The 21651-nt window shown below is 42.1% G+C and overlaps 1 protein-coding gene across 1 annotated transcript in view; it reads left to right on the forward strand.

Annotated features, from left to right (window-relative positions):
* LOC135711102 (serine/threonine-protein kinase 32B-like) overlaps window positions 1–21651 on the forward strand; it is a 168522-nt gene that overhangs the window by 73896 nt on the left and 72975 nt on the right. The window contains exon 5 of the mRNA XM_065233842.1: window positions 15331–15368. Coding sequence (XP_065089914.1) covers window positions 15331–15368 — 38 coding nt within the window. The remainder of the gene's footprint in view (window positions 1–15330; window positions 15369–21651) is intronic.

Here is a 21651-nt window from a genome sequence, read left to right on the forward strand (position 1 = left end):
ACGAAAGAGGATGAAGAAGGAAACCCTGTGCTCTATAAAGCAAGGTTGGTCGTCAAAGGTTTCTTGCAGAAAGCCGGTTTGGACTACAACGAAACCTACGCACCTGTGGCGAAGCTGACGACAATCCGTATTGTGCTGGCTGTCGGTGTTCAAAAAGGGTTCCATTTCCACCAAATGGATGTGAAGACGGCGTTTCTTCACGGTGAGCTGCAAGAGAAAATATTCATGGCGGTTCCGAACGGCGTCAAGGCGAGAGCTGGCACGGTGTGCAAATTGAAAAAGAGTCTGTATGGCTTGAAACAGTCCCCTCGCTGCTGGAACTCGAAGTTCAATCAAGCGCTGCTGAAGTTAGGTTTTATTCGTTCCAAGCACGATTATTGCCTTTACACCCGTACCGACGAGAGGGGGGAAGATGCCATTTTCGTCGTACTATATGTTGATGACCTTCTCATAGCGGGAGCGAAGCTGTCAACAATTTTGAAATTGAAGAACGAATTATCCCGGATGTTCGCCATGACCGACTGTGGAGAGCTTAGCCAATTTCCTTGGCATGAAGATACGCTACAATCGACAAGACGGAAAGATGATGCTGTCTCAAGAAGCAAGCCTAGAAAAGATCTTCCAGAAGTTTGGCATGTTGGAATGCAATCCTACAAGGACCCCGATGGAGAAAGGGTTGCAGCTTTATCGTCAAGTTTCCGAAGCTAATGGAGTACCGTATCGTGAGCTACTGGGAAGTTTAATGTACGTGATGGTATCAACGAGATCGGACATTTGCTATCCTGTCGGGTTCCTGGGGAGATTCCAAGCTCAACCCGGACAACAGCACTGGACCGCGCTCAAGCGAGTAGTGCGTTACCTGAGAGGGACGGATGTTCAAGCAAAACCACTAGTTGGGTTCGCGGATGCAGACTGGGCTACCGATACCGAGGACAGGAAGTCAGTGAGCGGATTTGTCTTCCAGGTGTTTGGATCGACTGTTGCCTGGTCTAGTAAAAAACAAACGACGGTCGCCACTTCATCAAGTGAAGCAGAGTATGTGGCGTTAAGCGCTGCAGCATCGGAAGCAATATGGTTGATTGGTGTCCTAGGCGATTTGGGTGAAAAGCAGATCGAGCCAGTTGCCATATATGAAGACAATCATGGGTGCATCGGCATGGCTAAGAACGTGGAGAGTAAGAGAGTGAAGCATATTGATATCAAACATCATTTTCTTCGGGATCTTGTCACCGCTGGGAAGCTGCTGATAGAACCAATTGCAAGTGAGAACCAATTAGCTGACTTCTTTACCAAGTCCTTGGACGCTGGCAGATTCGAGGAATTAAGGACGAAGCTAGGAGTATCCAAACGAGAGGGGGTGTTAACAAAGTAGGCGTTGGATTGCTGTCTTGAACACTCCAATCAATTTTCTAGCGTTATTCCATATCAAGACACTGAAGAGAGCAGTCATACCAAGATAACTTTATCGTTAATAAAACTTGTTCATTGTTAAGTGTTGTCCTGGTTATTTCCTGTCCGCCCCATTGACGAGTGCACCGATGAATTTGAGTTCACTCACTCGACAAAAAGTGACACAACAGCGGGGCCCTGTTTACTGAAAATGAACATATATGTGTTCATTTTTAGTAAACAGGGCCCCGCTGTTGTGTCACTTTTTGTCGAGTGAGTGAACTCAAATCCATCCGTGCACTCGTCAATGTGTAGTGTAGTAATAGAATTTCAACTAGAATAGGGTACGTTAATCGTTTGCTTGGGACCAATAGGCTACTAAAGTGGTGAGCCAATTTAAAATTGTTAGTTTCGTATTGATTGTTGCTGAAACCCTTCTCGCTCAAATCGAATGCTGCTTAAATTCCAGGCCAATCGTTCCATTCAGCGACGATCCAAGCGATTTTGAGGCGCTCACACCCGGCCACTTTCTAACTGGTTCCGCCTTGAAAGCTGTGCCGGACTTCGATTATTCTTCAGTTCCGTACAATCGTCTTCGTCACTTTCAGCAGACTCAAAAAATCCTCCAAGATTTGGGGCAGAGATGGCACACTGAATATTTGACAACTCTCCAGCCACGAACGAAGTTTATAAATCCATCTACCACAATTGAAACTGGACGGCTGGTCATCATCAAGGACGAGAATGCTCCTCCCATGCGCTGGGGAACAGCTCGAATAGTCGAATTACACCCTGGGACCGATGGAATCGTTCGTGTCGTCACTCTCCAAACATCGCACGGAAAATTCACTCGACCGGTGTCCAAAATATGCTTGCTGCCGATCACATCATCACCATCTAATGAAACCAATCCATCTCCGTCGTAAAATTCGTCACCATCCGAAGAATCTCCATCCAGCCATCAATAATCGAAGCCATCAGTCAACTCGAACTCCCGCGATGAGAACCTGCAATTAGCTAATGCGAAGCAAGCGAACGACAATTAACATCAACAATCAACAATCGGCATACGGTAATCCGATAATGAGATGACGTTATCACCAAAACATCGATCACGGAAAACCGAAACTACCCAATGGAAGGAACAACTGAAGCATTTCAGCGAGGATTGTTCAGAATTACGATTTCTGAAGGGGCCAGAATGTTCGTGCATCAACATTATACATATATTATATATTCAGCACAAATGCACATCGCAGAGCCATCTACTTGCCAACCCACACTTCAAATCCATTGCCGACCTCCCGAACATCGTTAGACCGACCGACTCCGACAACTGTTGGCTGACATTAACGGCCCTTCGGGAACGGCAAGATGGAGAAAACCTTACTTCCGATCACCCCTCAGCTATTAAAGCTCGAGCCGTCGCGACTGTGCTCTCTTGGTTCCTGGACGTCAACGATACAAAATGTAAACAGTGAAGTTCTATTGATAGTGAAACTAGAGTAAAAATTGTATTGCATGAAGAATAAATGAATTCATGGTGAATTAAGTACAATTAAATAAAGTAGTTAGTAATTTGAGAAGAAGAAGAAGTGTTAGTGAATGCTTAATGGACTTACCTGCATCTGGAGCCGCCACCTGAAAACAAAACCAAGGGAAACTCGACTTACCTGCACCCGTGAACTGCTGCATCACCTGCTGCTCGTCTTTGTGCTATCGACAAACTGTTCAGAAGCTCTATGAACTGCTCGGAAGTTCAATGGAATTTTTGAAAGTTCTTTGGACTGCTCGGAAGTTCGATGAACTGGTGAAGGGGATGCTGAAACGAAATTAATACAAAAAAGCGGAAAAGAGAAGAGAGATTGTTAGTAGTGTGAACCTGTTGGAAGTTCTATGAATATGTCGGAAGTACAGTGAACCGGTTGGAAATTCTGTAAACTTCTAGGTAGTTCTGTGAAATTGTAGGAAGATAAGTGAACTTGGCGTAAGTTTTATGAACTTTTAGGAAAATTGGTGAACTTGTCGGAAATTTATTAAATTTGGAGAGTTAGGGTAAGTTACGAGCAATTAGAGTATTTACAGAATGAAGAGAATTTCGGAAATTTTAAGAATTTCGATAGCTTAAGGAATACGAAAGATTGAGAGAATTTTGAGAATTTATAGAGCTTAGATAATTTTAGAGAGCGTAGGGAATTTTGATTACTTTATGAATTTATTGAATCTGAAGAGTTGTATAGATTTGGAGTCAATTAGAGAATTTTGGAGAATATGGCGTGTTTAGAGAAATACGAGCTTTGAGAGTGTTCACATAATTTATAGAATTTATTGAACACAGATACTTTATAGATTTTAGAGTGGGTAGAGATTTGAGAGAAATTGGATAATTAAGAGTGTTTGGAGTATTAAAGTATTGAGAAAAATCAGATATTTTGGAAATTTTGGATTATGCAGCAATTGTAGAATTTTGGGGATTAAGAGAATGTAGAACATAGAGATTTTGGAAAGTTTAGATAATTTAAAGCATTAGTATTCAGGACCATGTGAACTCTATAGGTGCTATAGTTTCCACTTTGGTATTCAATGACTATGCTCTACAGCTTGGAGATTATAACCAGCCTTTGCTCCGGTGGAGTAAGTCGTACGATAGATCTTTCCAGGTTGAGCCTCAATCGGTTCTATCGGCTGCTAGTTCAACGATTATCGACGGTTTCGCTTTACATGAGCTCACGCAGATCAATGGGTTATCAAATAGGATCGCTCGCTTTCTAGACCTTGTTCTGTCTAACGAAGCTGCAACTCTGGCATGCACCGTTTCGGAAGATCTTTCTTGAGGTAGACCACCCTGCTTTAGAGTCCTGATGAACCTCCCAGCGCCAATCGTTGGATTGTGAGGATTGTTCCGAGAATCATCGTACACTGGATTTCTGTCGAGCCGACTATGTTGCGATTATTGCTGCTATTTCCGGTATCGACTTGGTCGCCAGTTAGGATTAGCTGGATGTGTTGACGATGCCGTTGAATATTTCAGTCAAATGATTTGGTATACCATGGCTGAATTTGTACCTATTGCCCGCCCGCACCAAAATCACCGTGGTCTAACGGTCACTTGCGTCGACTGAAACGGTATAGGGCTAAATCGCTACGAAGATACTGCCAAAATCGTTCGTACATTATGAAGCAAGAGTTCAACCGCACAAGTAACGACTATAGGAAATGCAACAGATTCCTGTATCGACGATATGTCTTCCGTACGCAATCATCACGTTGCAGAAATCCAAAACTTTTCTGGGCGTTAGTAAACTCTAAAAATAAAGAAGTTGGTTTGCCATTGTGAGTTCATCTCGGTGAGCAAATCGCTGAATCTGAACCGGAGAAATGGCGTCTTTTTGCTCAACATTTCATGAGTTCGTTCAATGAATCCTTGGCCTCACCAAATCAAGTCGTGATTGCTATAAGCGATCCTCCAACAGATACATTTGAGCTCCGTTCGTTTCACGTCAGTGAACATAATCGTTTGCTGCCGGGCCAGACGGCATGCCTGCGTCCGTTCTGAAGCTGTGTTCGGAGTCGTTGCTCACTCCCTTGGTGAAGTTATTTAATCTGTCACTACAGCAGAGTAAATTTCCTGAGGCGTGGAAATTTTCGTTTATGTTTCCCGTCCCCAAGAAAGGCGATAAATGGAATGTCCAGAATTACAGAAGCATCACATCACTATTGTTCTGGATCGGACTTACGAGTGGACTGTAGGGCTCTATCCGTCCAGACCTCACTGTGTACTTGAGGTCACCGACCTCCACTTGACGTTCTTCAAATCTCGGTCACTGATCAAGAACCACTGGGTTTATTCCGCCACCGAATGAAGGGTAAACCTAACACCGGACTTGTTCGTTGTGTGGTAAGATTGAAACTAATTTATTATCTCTTATCGAACCTAGCTATGGTGATTGGTGATTTGTTGCGATTGGTTGTTGGTTTCCTCGGGAAAGGATATATGTAGTTTCTGTGTGTAGTCTTCCGAAAACTGGAACAACTTACCTCACACAGGCTATAGTGGTGCCTGAGAATCCTCCTTGGTGTAGCGCCTGTGGGGTAGAGTTCCTTTCGGGTGGATGCAGGTTGCGGCTTGTCCTCAAATGTGACGATTGACGGTAGAGCTGGCCGGGCCCATTGCCAACCGGACGAGTTGAGGTGACCTGGGGGTGATACCATGGCTTCCCCCCAGATGATACGGTAGCGTGGATGTTTGCTACCGAAGAGACAATGCGGATTAGTGCTTATCTTAACCAAGCGATGACACTGTGGTCAACGCAGGCGCCCTATGCGCCGAGAGTGGGAGTAGATGCTGTCTCCCATGTGAAACTGAACGGCTTCAGTGTTACCTTCTTTTACCAAGACAAGGGACTTGGACATACATGCACAAACGAAACTTGACGAGACTTGACCTTTCACCAATTGTTGACTGACGGATCGACCTTCGAACTTCCTAACTGGTGACCCAGTGGTTCGGATCGCACTCGTAGAGTGCTTAATCGTTTGAGCTTTGCTGTAATTGTTGGTTGTCCCAGATTGGTAAGGGACAGACCTTCGAGATACCTCTGTCGAAGCATCCGTCTTTGGTACGAACGGAGACGACACGAATATTGCCGTCGGATCCAGGGAATACCTTGATCACTCTGCCGAGATGCCACCTCAGTGGCGGTGCGTTTTCCTCCTTGAGCAGGACCATCGTGCCCACGACGATATTATCCTTCTGTCTAGTCCATTTCACACGGTTGTGCAGATCTGACAGATACTGCGTCTTGTACTTCTCCCAAAACTGCTGCGAGAGGCTTTGCGCTCGTTGCCACATCGACAATCGGTTGATTGACACATCTTTGAAGTCTGGATCCGCTATGGCTATGAGCGGCCGCTGCACTAAGAAGTGGCCTGGGGTTAGGGCTTCGTAGTCGTTTGGGTCACTGCTGATTGGTGTCATCGGCCTCGAGTTTAGAACCGCTTCGATTTGAGCTAAGGCTGTAAGCATCTCACCGTTGATCAAGGTTCGAAGCCCGACTGACTTCTTGAGGTGATTTTTGAACGACTTGACTTGTGCTTCCCACAAACCGCCAAAATTAGGAGTGCGAGGTGGGATGAACTTGAACTCGATGTCGTTGTTCGCTGCTTCTCTTACAACTGCGTCTTGAAATTGTTGTTTAAGCTCCTTTAGCTCACGATTCGCTCCCACGAAGGTCGTTGAGTTATCGCACATCACGAGTTGAGGCTTGCCGCGACGAGCGACAAATCGTCTGAATGCGGCGATAAATGCTTGCGTCGTCAAATCTGCCACGAGCTCTAGGTGGATTGCCTTCACAGCGAGACACACGAATATCGCTACATAGAATTTCACTGGGCTGGTTCGCCGATTGGGGTAGCTGATGAAGAACGGACCACAGTAGTCCATTCCAACCTTCAAAAATGGCGCCGACGGAGTGACACGCTCAACCGGAAGATCCGCCATTAGCTGCTCGACGACCTTTGGTTTTCTTCTGAAGCACACAACGCAATCGTGAATGACCTTTCTAGCCAAATTATGAGCGTTGGTTGGCCAGAACTTCGCACGAATACTCGAGATGAGCAACTGTTGTCCCGCATGGTAGTACGTGTTATGGTAATGTCTTGCGACAACAATAGCTAATGGATGGCGATAGTCTAGGATTACAGGATGTTTGCGATTCTCTGACACAGGTGCCTTGGAAAGACGACCACCAACGCGAATTACACCAGCTACTAGCTGTGGATTGAGCGATTTGATTCTGGAAGATGGTTTGACCTCTCCGTGCTTCTCGAGATCAAATACTTCTTCCGGGAAACAGTCTTGTTGGGCTAGGCGAACTAAAACTAGCATTGCTTGTTCTAGTTCTTCGTGCGACAGTGGTCCACTACGCCTCGCAAGCTGATCCGGAGACAGAGCGTTGAACTTGAAGCGAAGGAACCATGCCACGATACGTTGAAGCTTCAAGTATGATGATCGTAGCTCGAATATCTTGTTTGGTGGAGTTCCCTGCGTAGGGAACGCGGGCGTCGACCGTTCTTCGAGCAGTGCAGGATCAACTTCTTCGTCAGGCCTTTTGTTTGCTTGTGGCCAGAACCGTTGGTCCTGTGAAAGCCACTGTGGACCCTCGAACCATCGTTTTTCGTATTGGAGTTGAGTTGGTGACATCCCACGGGAGATCAAATCTGCTGGATTGTCGATCCCCGCAACATGATTCCAAATTCCACCTTGGGTGAGATGTTGGATCTCAGATACACGGTTTGCCACGAACACTTGCCAACGAGAGGGTGCTGACTCTAGCCAATGCTTGACAATGGTAGAATCCGTCCAGAAGTATGCAGTAGAAACAGCTTTCACTTGGACGAACTTCTCGTTGATGTGACTGAGCAAGAGAGCACCTGACAGCTCGAGACGGGGTATGGTCATTTTCTTCTTCTTCTGCTCAGTATTCTCCAGTGGGGCTACTCGTGACTTTGAGGTGATCAATCGAACTGTGATGGTTCCATCTGAGGCAACGCAACAGAGATATAGGCATGCTCCGTATGCTAATGAGGACGCATCGCTGAATCCGTGCAGCTGTACGGAAATGCAGTCATTGCTGAATCCAATCCAGCGAGGTATGGTTAGGGTTTCAAGCGCTACCAGATTTTGCTTGTATTCCTTCCACATTTCTTGAATCGAACCTTCTAAAAGATCATCCCAGCCGCAGTTGAGTTTCCAGAGATTCTGCATGAAGATTTTTGCCTGCACTACTATCAGTCCGACCAACCCTAGCGGATCGAATAGGCATGCCGCATCGGAGTGAATGCTTCGTTTTGTTATTGGTGAGGAATCCGACTTCCAGTTGAGAAAAATGAAGTCGAATTCATCGGACCTTATGTTGCACCGTAGCCCCAGCGTCTTCACTATAGCATTTAATGCATCAAACTCTAGGTCGGAACGCTCATCTCGAAGTTGCTTTGGAATCCTCTGGAGTAGCTCTGGTGAGTTCGAGTTCCATTTTCGTAGAATGAACCCTGCTGAATTTGTGACTTCCGTGACCTGCTTCACTAATTCCATTGCTTCCTCGATACTATCCGCTCCCGAAAGCATGTCGTCGACATACAAGTCATGTTGAATGACCTCAGACGCAGCAGGGTGAGTCGTTGCACAATCCTCGCCAAGCCTTTTCAAGCATCTTGTCGCTAAATATGGTGCACTATCTGTTCCGTAAGTGACAGTTGTGAGTTCGTACACCATGATTGACTGACCTTTCGAATCACGCCATACAATTTTGTGAAAAGGGTGATCCTGCAGCTGTGTGAGTACCATCCTGTACATTTTTGCTACGTCCGCGACGGCAGCAATTCGACGCAAACGGAACCGTTCCAAGATTGCTAGCAGCGGATCCTGTACTACTGGCCCCACCATTAACGCGTCGTTCAGTGAGACCCCAGTTGAAGTACGACACGACGCGTCGAACACAACACGAAGCTTAGTGGTCGTGCTGTCCGGTCGCAATACTGCGTGGTGCGGTAGATAAGAACCTTTATCGTGACTCTCCTCTGTTACTTGCTTCATATGTCCCATCAGGAGGTTCTCATGAATGAACTTAGTGTACATTTCTTTTATTTCTTGATTACTGTCCAGCCGCCTCTCGAGACTCAGGAACCTCTTCATGGCAATATTTTTCGATTCCCCCAATCTCTCCATTATGTGCTCCTTCCTTGGTAGTGCAACGACGAATCTGCCTTCTTCGTTCCGAGTCGTCGTTTTGTTGAAAAACTCCTCACATGCTGTTTCTTCAACCGAATTTGTGCTGTTACATGGCATGTCTCCAATTCCCAGAATCTTGCGATCATTTCTTGAAGATCTACCGTCGAGCTAACGAATGTTGATGTCTTTGGAATGGTTGCTGGAACTTCTGGTACCTTTCCGGACACGATCCAGCCGAAAACAGTTTCTTGCATAGTGGGACCGTCGGCCGAAAGCTTCCTCCTTCCCGCAGTGAGCAGATCGAAATAGAATTCTGCTCCAATAATCATGTCAACGGGACCAGGCTCTCCAAATGTTGGATCAGCTAACACGATATCCGTTGGTAATTTCACTCGGCTTACTTCCACGGGGCTAATCGGCAGTATTCGGGTAATCTTTGGCAATACATGGAATATCATATCCTCTTCGAATGCCGAAATTGTTGCTAATCGTGGTTGGATTTTAGCTTCCACGGACTTCGTCGATGTTACGCTTCCATTGCCAATTCCTTGTACTTTCAGAAACGCTGGAGTTTCGCGTAACTTCAGCTTCTTCCAGAAATTGATCGTCACGTAGCAAAACTCTGAACATGAGTCCAGTAGCGTTCGTGCGTACGAAACATTCCCGAACTGATCTTGCACACCAACAATCGCGGTTGACATTAGCACTTGTGGAAGAGATTGCGATTGCTTCACAGTTTTCAGAGTAATAGTGGCGTGTGGGTCTGTGGTGAGTGGTGGTGTTCTCCAGTACACAACGAAAGGCTACCCTCAAGCAGCTAGCTATCAAGGCTGCCCTCAACCGCTGATCGGATTCAGTTCCAATAACCGTGTGTGGTGGTGTCCGGTCGTCGGCATCTTTAGCAACAGCAGCAGTGTTTTCGGCACGTGACGTTGAACATTGTTCTCAAGTACACAACGAAAGACTGCCTGCAAGCAGCGAGTTGTAGCCCACATGAGCATCCATAGAAGGAGGAAGAAGCCGCACCGCTATTGATCGGAATCAGTAGCTCTTCGTGAGTCGCTGTGGGCCATCTATGCCAAGCGCGTCATCCTCATTCCAAACAACATACAGCTCACCAGTCCTAGCTGTATTTGTATAAGAGTATTTTTTGGACATTTCAAGCTGAACATTGCATTAGATCCGTAGTAACATTGATCGATTCTTTTAGTCGACTTTCTCTTTCGTTAATAACTTGAGCACAGAACCGTTTCTTGATGTGTTTGTCTTATAAGATGCTAGATAAAAGTTTCTGTTTTTAATTTGAGTGCTGAAAATACATCGGAATGTCTTTACATGGCCGTGGGGATGCAAAGAGAAGGTCGACGAAGAGAATCTGTCAATGTTACTTAGGACCTAATGCAATGTTCAGCTTGATTCGTCAAGGTCATCAATCGGATGTCAGCTTCCATATCAAGATAGAGCTGAAATTAGGTCGTAACAGCTTTTGTAAACAATGACTTCTTTCGATGATGTCTTAAAAGGCAAGGCTCACATATACAAATCAATGTCACCATCAGGTAGGGTAAGACTTCCCCTACCAGGCGTAATGTTGGTTTGCGTGGGCGTGCCTTGAATTCCTAAAAAGTCATCGAGAGAAGTCATTGTTTACAAAAGCTGTTACGACCTAATTCCAGCTCTATCTAGATATGTTTAAATCAGAGTTCAAAATTTTCGCCTACTTAAGAAGAGAAACGTCATTTTTCACCTGCTAGAAGAACACAGCAGTTTTCGCGAGAAAAGCAACAGCGATTTATTTTTTTCGGAGAGCATGAGCGGCAGATAAATCGTTTCTTTTTCAGTGAATTCTTGATGCCGGATAATGATTTTTCACTTCTTTCATACACCTGAAAATTCACTTTCCGCACGCAAACGATGATCCGAAATTAAGAACCAAAACAACAGTTAGGACACATCCATAAATTACGTAGAATCTGAGGAGTAATGGAGAGGGAGTCTTAACATTTGTAACGGACCATGCATAATGTATAGAAAAAACGCCACGAAGGGGGAGGAGAAGGTCTAAAATTGGTAAGAAAATTGAGTCGTCATTTATGGATGACCATTATGATCTGCCGGACTGGTTGAAACCAATGAAATGCAAAAAGGTGTGGCTATATGAAATCGTTGTTCCTTTCGTTCTGCCGCTGTTTAAATGGATTACACAGTATGATGTCACGGACGGAATAACCATTTAATGAGAGGAAGAACAAAAGAGACCGCGAATTTTCAAGCCTCAACTGTTTACATCACATTGGGTTGGAGCCGAACAATTTGGGGTGGTATTTTTTTTTTTCGCTCTTGGTAGTTTTCAGAGCCAAATGGGTGGGTTTTGAAGAGAGATATTTTCGGATTATGTATGAGAGAGGATAATGAATCCTAATAAAAAAGAAGAGGATAATGTATGAGAGAGGATAATTATCGGTGAAAAAGGAGAGATGAAAATGTGAACGGTTCACAACTCACCGAAAAGTAGCCTGAGCAGCGAATCCAAACACATAAAGCTACCAACGATACAGACAATACGGTTGCTACGACTACCATGACAAACTCGCTCTGTAACATAGCTCGATCGGAGTGATAGAAGGATAATGATATATTGCTTGCCTGCTTTGTTGCAATATACACGGATGAGGACATTGCTTGATCTGAATCGAGAAAAGACATAACAAAAAAATTCCCATTAACACAAGTGTATCATCTTCGGCTTTACTTCGTGAAGCAGCTTGCCAACAATTTGCTCGTTTCCTTCTACCGCCCCGAGTGAGTTGTGTCGCACGGGCTGCTTGTCATGAAAAAGAAGGAAGAAGATTATATCATTATTGCTTTCCACTTCTGACATAGCGTTATCATTCGGTTCGTTGATCGTTTGTCATTTTGTCATTTGAATATATTTTTGATTCCTTGAGCCTGAGTGAGGAAATGCTTATCGTGCAGTTGAGTGAGAATTTCTATCTCTGTTTAAATCTAACATACTATGTACTTTAAGGCAACCTTGGGGGTGCAATTTCAAAAATCAAAGTCGTTCGCGGCATGACAGTGGTCTGATTTTTATCCAGAGATGATGGATTCTTAAACGGACATTTTTCTACGAACCTGTTAAAATTAAGATTTTATCATTTTTTAAAATGTCAGAACTGAAAATTGCACGAATGTGCAACAGTTACTATGATAGTTAAAATTTTCACCGATAGCCTGCGAAAAGCGATTTTCCTAACACAGATTTCAAAGTTGAATTCCTTCCGGTCTCACCAAACGGTGTTTAGTGGCGTTGACGGCACCGTCGAAAAATTTTCTCTTCCAGCAAATATTGACAGTTTTCTATGAGCATTTCCGGTAGCGTGAAAGGATAGTACAAAGTCCGCCATGTTTCACGCACAGTCTAACGTGGATTTTCTCATAGGAGTAAAGAGCTACAGAGTCGCCGTCAGTAAGTAAGTAAGTAAGTAAGTAAGTAAGTAAGTAAGTAAGTAAGTAAGTAAGTAAGTAAGTAAGTAAGTAAGTAAGTAAGTAAGTAAGTAAGTAAGTAAGTAAGTAAGTAAGTAAGTAAGTAAGTAAGTAAGTAAGTAAGTAAGTAAGTAAGTAAGTAAGTAAGTAAGTAAGTAAGTAAGTAAGTAAGTAAGTAAGTAAGTAAGTAAGTAAGTAAGTAAGTAAGTAAGTAAGTAAGTAAGTAAGTAAGTAAGTAAGTAAGTAAGTAAGTAAGTAAGTAAGTAAGTAAGTAAGTAAGTAAGTAAGTAAGTAAGTAAGTAAGTAAGTAAGTAAGTAAGTAAGTAAGTAAGTAAGTAAGTAAGTAAGTAAGTAAGTAAGTAAGTAAGTAAGTAAGTAAGTAAGTAAGTAAGTAAGTAAGTAAGTAAGTAAGTAAGTAAGTAAGTAAGTAAGTAAGTAAGTAAGTAAGTAAGTAAGTAAGTAAGTAAGTAAGTAAGTAAGTAAGTAAGTAAGTAAGTAAGTAAGTAAGTAAGTAAGTAAGTAAGTAAGTAAGTAAGTAAGTAAGTAAGTAAGTAAGTAAGTAAGTAAGTAAGTAAGTAAGTAAGTAAGTAAGTAAGTAAGTAAGTAAGTAAGTAAGTAAGTAAGTAAGTAAGTAAGTAAGTAAGTAAGTAAGTAAGTAAGTAAGTAAGTAAGTAAGTAAGTAAGTAAGTAAGTAAGTAAGTAAGTAAGTAAGTAAGTAAGTAAGTAAGTAAGTAAGTAAGTTAAGAAGATTTAGAGAACTTATAGAACATTAAAAAGTTAAGCGAATTTTGATAATTCGGAGAATGAAGCGAATTTTACGTGTTGGGGGAATTAAGCGCATTTTTAGAATTTAGAGAACTAGTAAATTTGATTTTTTTAAGAATTTGGTGGGGATTTAGAAGAATAAGAAAACATTGAGATTTTAGAGAATTTCGAAAATCTAGAAATTTTAGTGGGTAGAGAATTTAAATAATTTGTGAGAATTCAGTAATTATAGGGAACAAAAGGGAATTGAACGAGTTAAAAAAAGGATTCAGCATTCAGAAAAATTGTGGAATTTAAAGAATCGGGGAGCTACGAAATTATAGAGGATTGAAAAAACATACATTATTCAAAGAATTAAGGGGGTATTCCCAATCTTTTGCCTTTTTTCGGCCTGTTTTTCAATTAATTTTTTTTTTCAAGGAAAATGAATAGTAATGCGCCTAACTCTTTGGGATTCTTGTTTATTGAACATTAAAGTTTACAAATAAATTTTTTTCGACATAAAAAAAGACATTATTGACGTCACAAAATGGCGGCAAACAGACCCCTGTTCGCCGCAAACGCCTCGACGGGCGAAGACTTTTCTCTGGAACGGCTTCATCTGAAAAAGATTTCGTGATGAAATTAATAATCTGCATAAGATTCTCTGGAGCTTCTCCCGTTGGCAGCAAAAAATCTTGCAAATTAACAAAATGGCGGCCATATGAAAAAACAGGCGATTTTTAGCCCGCTTTTTTGCAGCTTTAAGGTGCTTCAAAGAATGTTAAATGTTAATATTTTTGGTTGAAAGTGGGAGAAGCTCCAAAGAATTTAATAAGGAACAAAATGCGCAAAGATTCAAGTCAATATCTCTTATAGCTTCTGAGAAAAATCTTCGCCCGATAAAAAAAAATGTGGTTTCGAGAAAAACGCGTTTAAAGTTTTGACTTTAGTTAAAACCATTTTGGGGGTTCTTACCATTAGTCAGCTATGCATGGACACCGAATTCGCTGATCTGAAAACGGCTTGGGGGGATGAAAGTATATAGTCTAAAGTACAAAAAAACGTGAAAAAAAAATTGATTTTTTTGAAAAAAAAGATCGGGAATACCCCCTTAAGTAAACTTTGTGAATTTGGAGGGTGTAGAGAATTAATACCATCTCAAGAATTTAGCGGGTGTATAGAATTTGGAAATCAGAGTATGTAGAAAATTTTGAGAGTTTTGAGAAGGAATTAATAGAATTTCAATAATTACTGGAATTCTGAAAATGCACATAATTTTTATAATATAGATAATTTAAAGCATTTAGATAATTTAAAAAGCTCAGAGACTTATACAGATGATTTGTAAATTTATAGAATTTCGACCACTTGGAGAATTTCAATTTCAAATTTTGAACTGGTTTCAATCGTTCATCTACCACTATCGTTGTTTGCTTTTCCATTTTCTATATAGGTCAATTTAAATGACACTTCCAACTAGTTCTCATCTTAAATTTTCACTTACACTTTCTCGACCAGAAAATCAAACGCCAAGATGAATAATTCAGAAGCCTCACTGCCTCACGGCAATGCTGAACTTCTGGATGCTATCCTGTGGGGTTTCCTCTGCAATCTAACGAGTTCCAATCCCATTAAATATTTAACTCAATGTATGCTCCTCTGAGTAAATTTGGCACCGAAAACCCGGTCCCGAGCTGTTAAAGAGTCAATTTAGAAAGTTGCAAGTCAAAGCTCGAGGTGGCACGGCGGAAAGCTCCCATCGCAACAATAATAATGAATAATGCATGGCAAATTCCTCATTTTATTACCTCATTTATTTTCCGACGTCTGCCTGAATGGTTTTTTTCATAATCATAACGTATTCATGTAAATTTTCTCTCTCCCTCTGTCTTTTCCACTTTTCCCGCTTCACCTCCGGCTGGAATGGTCTCCTGTGTGTGTGTGGCTGTGTGGCTGTGGCTACTACCGGTACCAAATAGGGACATCAAGCCCGACAACATACTGCTGGACGAGGAAGGTAAGTTTTTTTCTTTGAGGTTAGGTACTCATATAAGCTCGAAAATGAAATGCGAGAATATTTTTACTTTCCCTCTATGGTTCGGGCTGAAAGGGTCTGCAGGCAATGTAGTTTTATTTTTATGCATATGGGGAGAGAGATGATATGAAAAAGGGGTTTATTTATTGGTTCCAGAAATTGGTAAATGGAAATTGCAGAATAATATGCACATTGTTGTTGACCTATGAATACTGCGAATGAATCATGCGTTCTTTTCATTTGATTCAAGTTGTTTATAGAGTAAATAGTGTTGATTCTGCCAAATTATTAAATGCTTGACTCAGCTCCAAACGGGAAATTTAAATCCTCTTCATGAAATTTTCAAAATCCGCTACGAGAGTATTCAAAATGTTCAATTATGAAATTTGTTCAAGCGTGGGAGGCAGACCATCGGCACTCAATTCAAGCTGAACAATCGATTAGGTCCTAAGTAACATGGATCTTCGACTTGGATACAATAGCTTCTGTTATCGAACTTTGTGCTGAAAATAGTTGGAAATGTCTATGCATGGCCGTGGGGATCTGCCAATGTTGTTCAGAACCTAATGCATTGTTCAGCTTGAATTGTAAAGCTAGACCACCGAAGCAACTTTTCACATCGAGCTAACTAATTCCCATTGTCTATCGTCGCTAGTTGGTTGGCAAGCGGAAGGGGCATCACCAGTGGGGGATGTACATAATCACGTGCGGTGGCACCAATAATGGATCTTTCTCGAACTCTCTATTGGGTATGGCAGATGCTTCATTATATTTGCCACTCGGTTGAATGCTCTTACAAGCTCTTAAATGCTTAGAGCACGGGAATTACACTGATAATGATGGGATGGATGGTATGGCACTACAGTACGCTTGTCAAAATTGTACTGCGGTTTTCTTAGCAAGGAAGAAGGCTTTGGAATTTTTAAAAAAGGATCCGAAGCAGATTGGATTTGATTCGGACGAACAAGTAGGATTAGTAGACATATGGCTACCGGGTGTAATGTCAGCGTAGTCACTCACTTCGGGATAGCAAATAACTTATTCATTCAGAAATAATACACAGTCAAGAAAAACTAACTGTGAAATTGTAATCCGTAAATGAATAATTGTTCATTTTTGGGACAAATTTAGTACACTTAGGTGAAATGGCTCTAATGTTGACCTATGGATCTAAGATTGGGCCCATCGCTAAAAATCTGCCATTTATCAATTTTATCTAGATGAACGCGGATATTTTTGGAAGCTATTGAAAATTTAGTCGATTCGATTATTCAATAGGACTCAACGAGAATCGAGATGACAAAGATTCAGCAGCAAGGACACAATACATAAGCGGTGAGATCTAACTGATTACAACTAGATATAAAAATATGAAATGCATCCTACTAAATACGTGCCATCTACAAAGCAGGAATTGCTTTGACGATGGAAGTGTACACGCATACATTTTATATCGGTACAACGTGTATGCGGGGCTTGTTGTAAGTGAAAGTAACCACGGAATGGACGTGAGTGACCAGGCATTCTGAAATGGGTTACTGAATCTCAACAGAGTTATCACCTTTCAACTTCCGGGCTAAAATTGTTTGCAATGGGATCAGTATAAGATATTAATAGATTATATTGCAAACATTTTTCTTCCATAAAAACACTGCCGGACAGTGGAAGTTGGATTGTATATACATACATATACTATTGACAATTTAGTCGATTGCTGAAGGTATGTATGGGCCCAAATTAGGGGCATTTAGGCCGACATTACATTCATTTCCCCTATTACTCTTTTTTAAAGAGTGAAATAGCAACTCCTTGCACCTATAAGAAAATCCCATAATGTCAGATTCAGGAAACAGTGGATCGTTTCTTATCCTTTCACTTCACATGTAGGATAATTGAAGCCAAACTATGTAACTTAAATTGTTGTAGACCAATTGATTGTCGACTTAAATAAATAAATGCCTCAAATGTTTTTGTTAAAGAACAACAAGAGGGAATGCTTGGAAAGGCTTCGTCACTCCTCACATAGGTTTTGGCACACCTGGGCTTACTCATTGGCACTGTTTGGCATCTATGGTTGGATTTTTTTTTTGTTATTTAAATTTTCTGGCAACATTGCACTATCTTTGCGCCTGCACAGTGAGCATGTGTCAACTAGAGTCGGTGTATAATGAGTCACGCCAACAATGCTAAGAGTAAGAGGAAACAACTGGCTTCTTGCTCTTTTATCTCTATCTATATCTATATCTATCTCTATCTCTATCTCTACCTCTATCTCTATCTCTATCTCTATCTTATGCACTTCAAATCGGCCAATCACGAGCTGGTTCGCGTTTGACAGAAAAGTTGTTCGTTTTCGCCCCCATATTGACTCCTCTTCCTCTTAGCAAGAATGAAGCCAAGTCTACCTATTGAACTGTCAAATCGGCTACCTATCGTGCAAAGTAAACAAACATTACGATGCTATGAAAGGTCTACGAAAGGTATTGCAATAAAATATAAAATATGTTGCAAACTGGGTGCACTGCCTCAGCGTCGCAACCACAGCGCCAGAATGTCCAACGCTGGCGAAGACGAGAGCTGGGTGAGAGGAGATTTCCGGCTACAGTTGTCAAAGGTTTGCTGAATATTATTAGCCGAGCAGCGAGTGAGTTGAACAGTTGCAAAATTTAATTAATTTGAAACAAATTAAAATTTGTTATTCTAAATTTGTTTCTACTTAAAATTATTCTACTTAAAACTAATTGGAGGATCGAAATTTGTTAGTAAATCTATTTAAGCATATATATATATATATATATATATTTATACATAGTAAGCTCAGCACACATCCTAATGCCGGTCCAAAGCAGCACACTATTTCGCGAAACGCTCTGCGCATACCATAATAAGGAGACTTGCTACTGTGCTGAAAATGATCATCGTCGCAAGCTTAACAACACCGCACTCAATCAAATCCACATTCCGAATAATACCAATTTTGATGTGAAAAAATGTGCCTCCTGTGTTCCTCCAAGAAACCTAATCTGAAATTTCAGAAAAGTCCAGACTTTTGTGTAAGTTTCGATAAATTAAAGACAGACTTCTGTTAAAATTAAAAAAAAACCCGGAAATTTCTGAAAATTCCACCAAACTCCAATGAATTTAAGGAAACATTATAAATATTTTGGAAACTACTTCACAAGTCCAAAGAACTTCAGGGAAATTTAATGGTTTTCAGGAACTTTAGTGAAGCTCAGAGAACATCAGGACAGATCAATTAATTTCAATAATATTGCTGAAATTATAAAGGAGTTCCGAGAAACTCAGGCAATTTCCGAAAACTCCAGCAATGGCCTGAGAGGCTCATGCAAATTTAAGAAACGTAAGGGAAGTTACATGAACATTAGAACATTGTGAGAACATGCTATGGGAAGTTCTATGCTTTTTAATGACAGTGTCGATAACTTTTAAAATTTAAAAAAAATCGGGAAGATCAGAGAACTTCAATGCTGATGTAACAATAAAATCAAGAAAATTATGGGAGCACTTAAGAGATTTCGTAATCTTCAAGAAAGTCCAGAGAACTTCAAAGGTGATTAGAGATTGTTTGCACAGTATGCGTGAGGAGCCAATTCACCGTACCTGTCTTTTGCATCATGGCTACATCGACGAATTTCACCGCCTAGGCAGATTGGATCCTGCACTGAACCGAAACCGATGATGTGTTCTTCACGTCGTGTCATCAATGACTTCCGATGATTCAGCCAATATAAAAACCTAAGAAACCCGTCTAGGGCGACCCTTTTTGATTATACTGACCAGCAGATTAGCATCAAGCGAGGAATAGTGGAACTACTTACAGTGAAGAATAAAAATTGTGAATTATATACTCTAATTAGAAGTTAAATAAATTAAGAGTTTAATTAGTAGCTTAAAGCCAAGTTAGTGAAATAAATTGAAACTATTGGTGATTAATAAATCGTTTGTGGACTAGAAGAACTAACCTGTGAATTGTAACACGAACCTGAAAGAAAGTGATTATACCCGTGAAAACCTCCCGCCTTTCTGAGTATCGGAACATGGTCCTTCGAACCGGATGAACGTCGAACTCCGTTCATCAACGAACCGCCTACTAGAACCGCCATCTTGCTTCTGGAACAATCTGGAGAGGTTGCCGCGTGGTATTCGTCAATCACCGTTTGGATTACGCCATCTTGGGCATTGCTGTCCCGCCAGTGTAGTTGGCGTTGATATACTACAAGGCATTAAACTGCCTATATCAGGTAATTAGATTTCCAATTATCTACACCCGTATCGTTTGAGCTACGCGGTCTTTTGTTTGCAGACCATGACTTCAAACGAACGCCGCATTCGATACCTCAAGCTGCGACTACGCAGTATTTCGTCGTCGTTTACACTCATCAAGCAATTCGTGGACAAGTACGATGAGTAGGAAGATGAGACTGAGGTTGCACTGCGCCTTGAAAACTTTGTTTCGCTGTGGGCCGAATTCAACAAAGTACAGATCGAGTTGGAGTCGCTGGATGATGAAACCTTTGAGGAGCATCTGAAGCAGAGAACGGAAATGGAATGCCAGTACTATCGCGTAAAAGGGTTCTTGCTCGCCGTGAATAAATCATCTACACCGTCCCTAAGGTCCCCGGGTACTTCAAACGCTCTTGTCTCTTCTTCGACATCGCACTTGCGGTTGCCTGATGTGAAGCTTCCCGTATTCAGTGGAAGCCTAGAGAACTGGCTCAACTTCCACGATCTTTATCTTTCGCTAGTTCATTCCTCGCAAGACATCTCAAATATTCAAAAATTCTACTATCTCCGTTCATCGCTTTCCGGAGAGGCCCTCAAGTTGGTACAGAATTGGCATGGAATCTGCTGGTTGAACACTATCAGAACACTAATCGTCTGAAGGCTTCGTACGTAGATGCGCTTTTTGAATTTCTCGCCATCATACGAGAATCGGCATCCGAGTTGCACTCTGTCGTCGAGAAGTTCGAGGCCAACGTTCGTGTTCTACAACAGTTAGGGGAACAAACTGACTCTTGGGATATCCTGCTAATACGCATGCTGAGTAGCCGTCTTGATCCGATTACCCGGAGGGATTGGGAGGAACACTCGTCCGAACTCTAGGAAGTCTCGTTTCAACACCTAACCGCTTTCATCCAGAGAAGGGTCACCGTGCTGCAAACCATCAACCACAAAAGTCACGAGATTGCTCCGTCACTTGTGCCTAAGAAACAACCCACAATACGTCCGTTCACCAGTCATGGGGCTTCCTAGTTTAGCGCTAGAAAATGCATTCTTTGTACCGAGCAACATCCGCTGTACATGTCCCAACAAACATTGAATGTTGAATAAGAGCTTGTTCAGGCAAACGAAAGCTTCTTCAGCTAAAAAATAGCTTATTCAGCTGTTGATCAACTCAAATTGTTTGTTGGGGTGTTCGACATTCTCTAAGATGGGCTTGGAGGATAAAGAAAAGGAGATTCGACGTCACCAGCTTTGCAGAAACTGTCTGCGCAAAGGACATATGTGTAGGGATTGCCCGTCGAATAGCACCTGTCGTCGATGTAAGGGTCGTCTCCACACGCAGCTTTGTGGGACTGAACCATCGAGTCCGCCAACCCAGAAAGTACACGAAAGCACACCCAGGAAGCCAACGCCCACGCCTTCTACTAGTGAACAATCCACCACATCAGTTTCTGCAGTTCAACTGCAACCGACAAGCTATGCCTCATCTGGACAAAAACGAGCCAACATAATACTAGCTATAGCCGTCATCATTGTAGTCGATAACAACAACCAGTCACACGTAGCCAGAGCTCTGCTGGATTCAGGAAGCGAATGCTGTTTCGCTTCGGAGTCATTTTCTCAACTGCTGAAGGTGCATCGCAAGAAGGTTTCCATCCCAATTGCGGGTATCGGCCACTCTACTACGCAATCACGATCGAAATTCTCCACCATGATACGTTCTCAAATCAGCGACTATTCTACTACGGCTGAGTTTCTCGTACTCCCTAGAGTAACCGCCGATTTACCTGCAACGCCGGTGGACATTTCGTCTTGGAAAATACCACCTGGGGTTCAATTAGCCGACCCATCGTTCTTTACCACCCCGATCGATCTCGTTCTCGGTGCGGAAATCTGTTTTGATCTTTTTAAGACTCCTGGTCGAATCCCACTCGGAGACAACTTACCAACCCTCGTAAATTCTGTCCTTGGCTGGGTGGTATCAGGTCGATCAAACCATTGCCAACCACCCACGACAATC

This window comes from Ochlerotatus camptorhynchus, unplaced genomic scaffold (genome assembly GCF_037179485.1).
Source record: "Ochlerotatus camptorhynchus isolate MF236.1 unplaced genomic scaffold, CSIRO-AGI_Acam_v1.1 ptg000420l, whole genome shotgun sequence".
NCBI lineage: Eukaryota > Metazoa > Arthropoda > Insecta > Diptera > Culicidae > Ochlerotatus > Ochlerotatus camptorhynchus.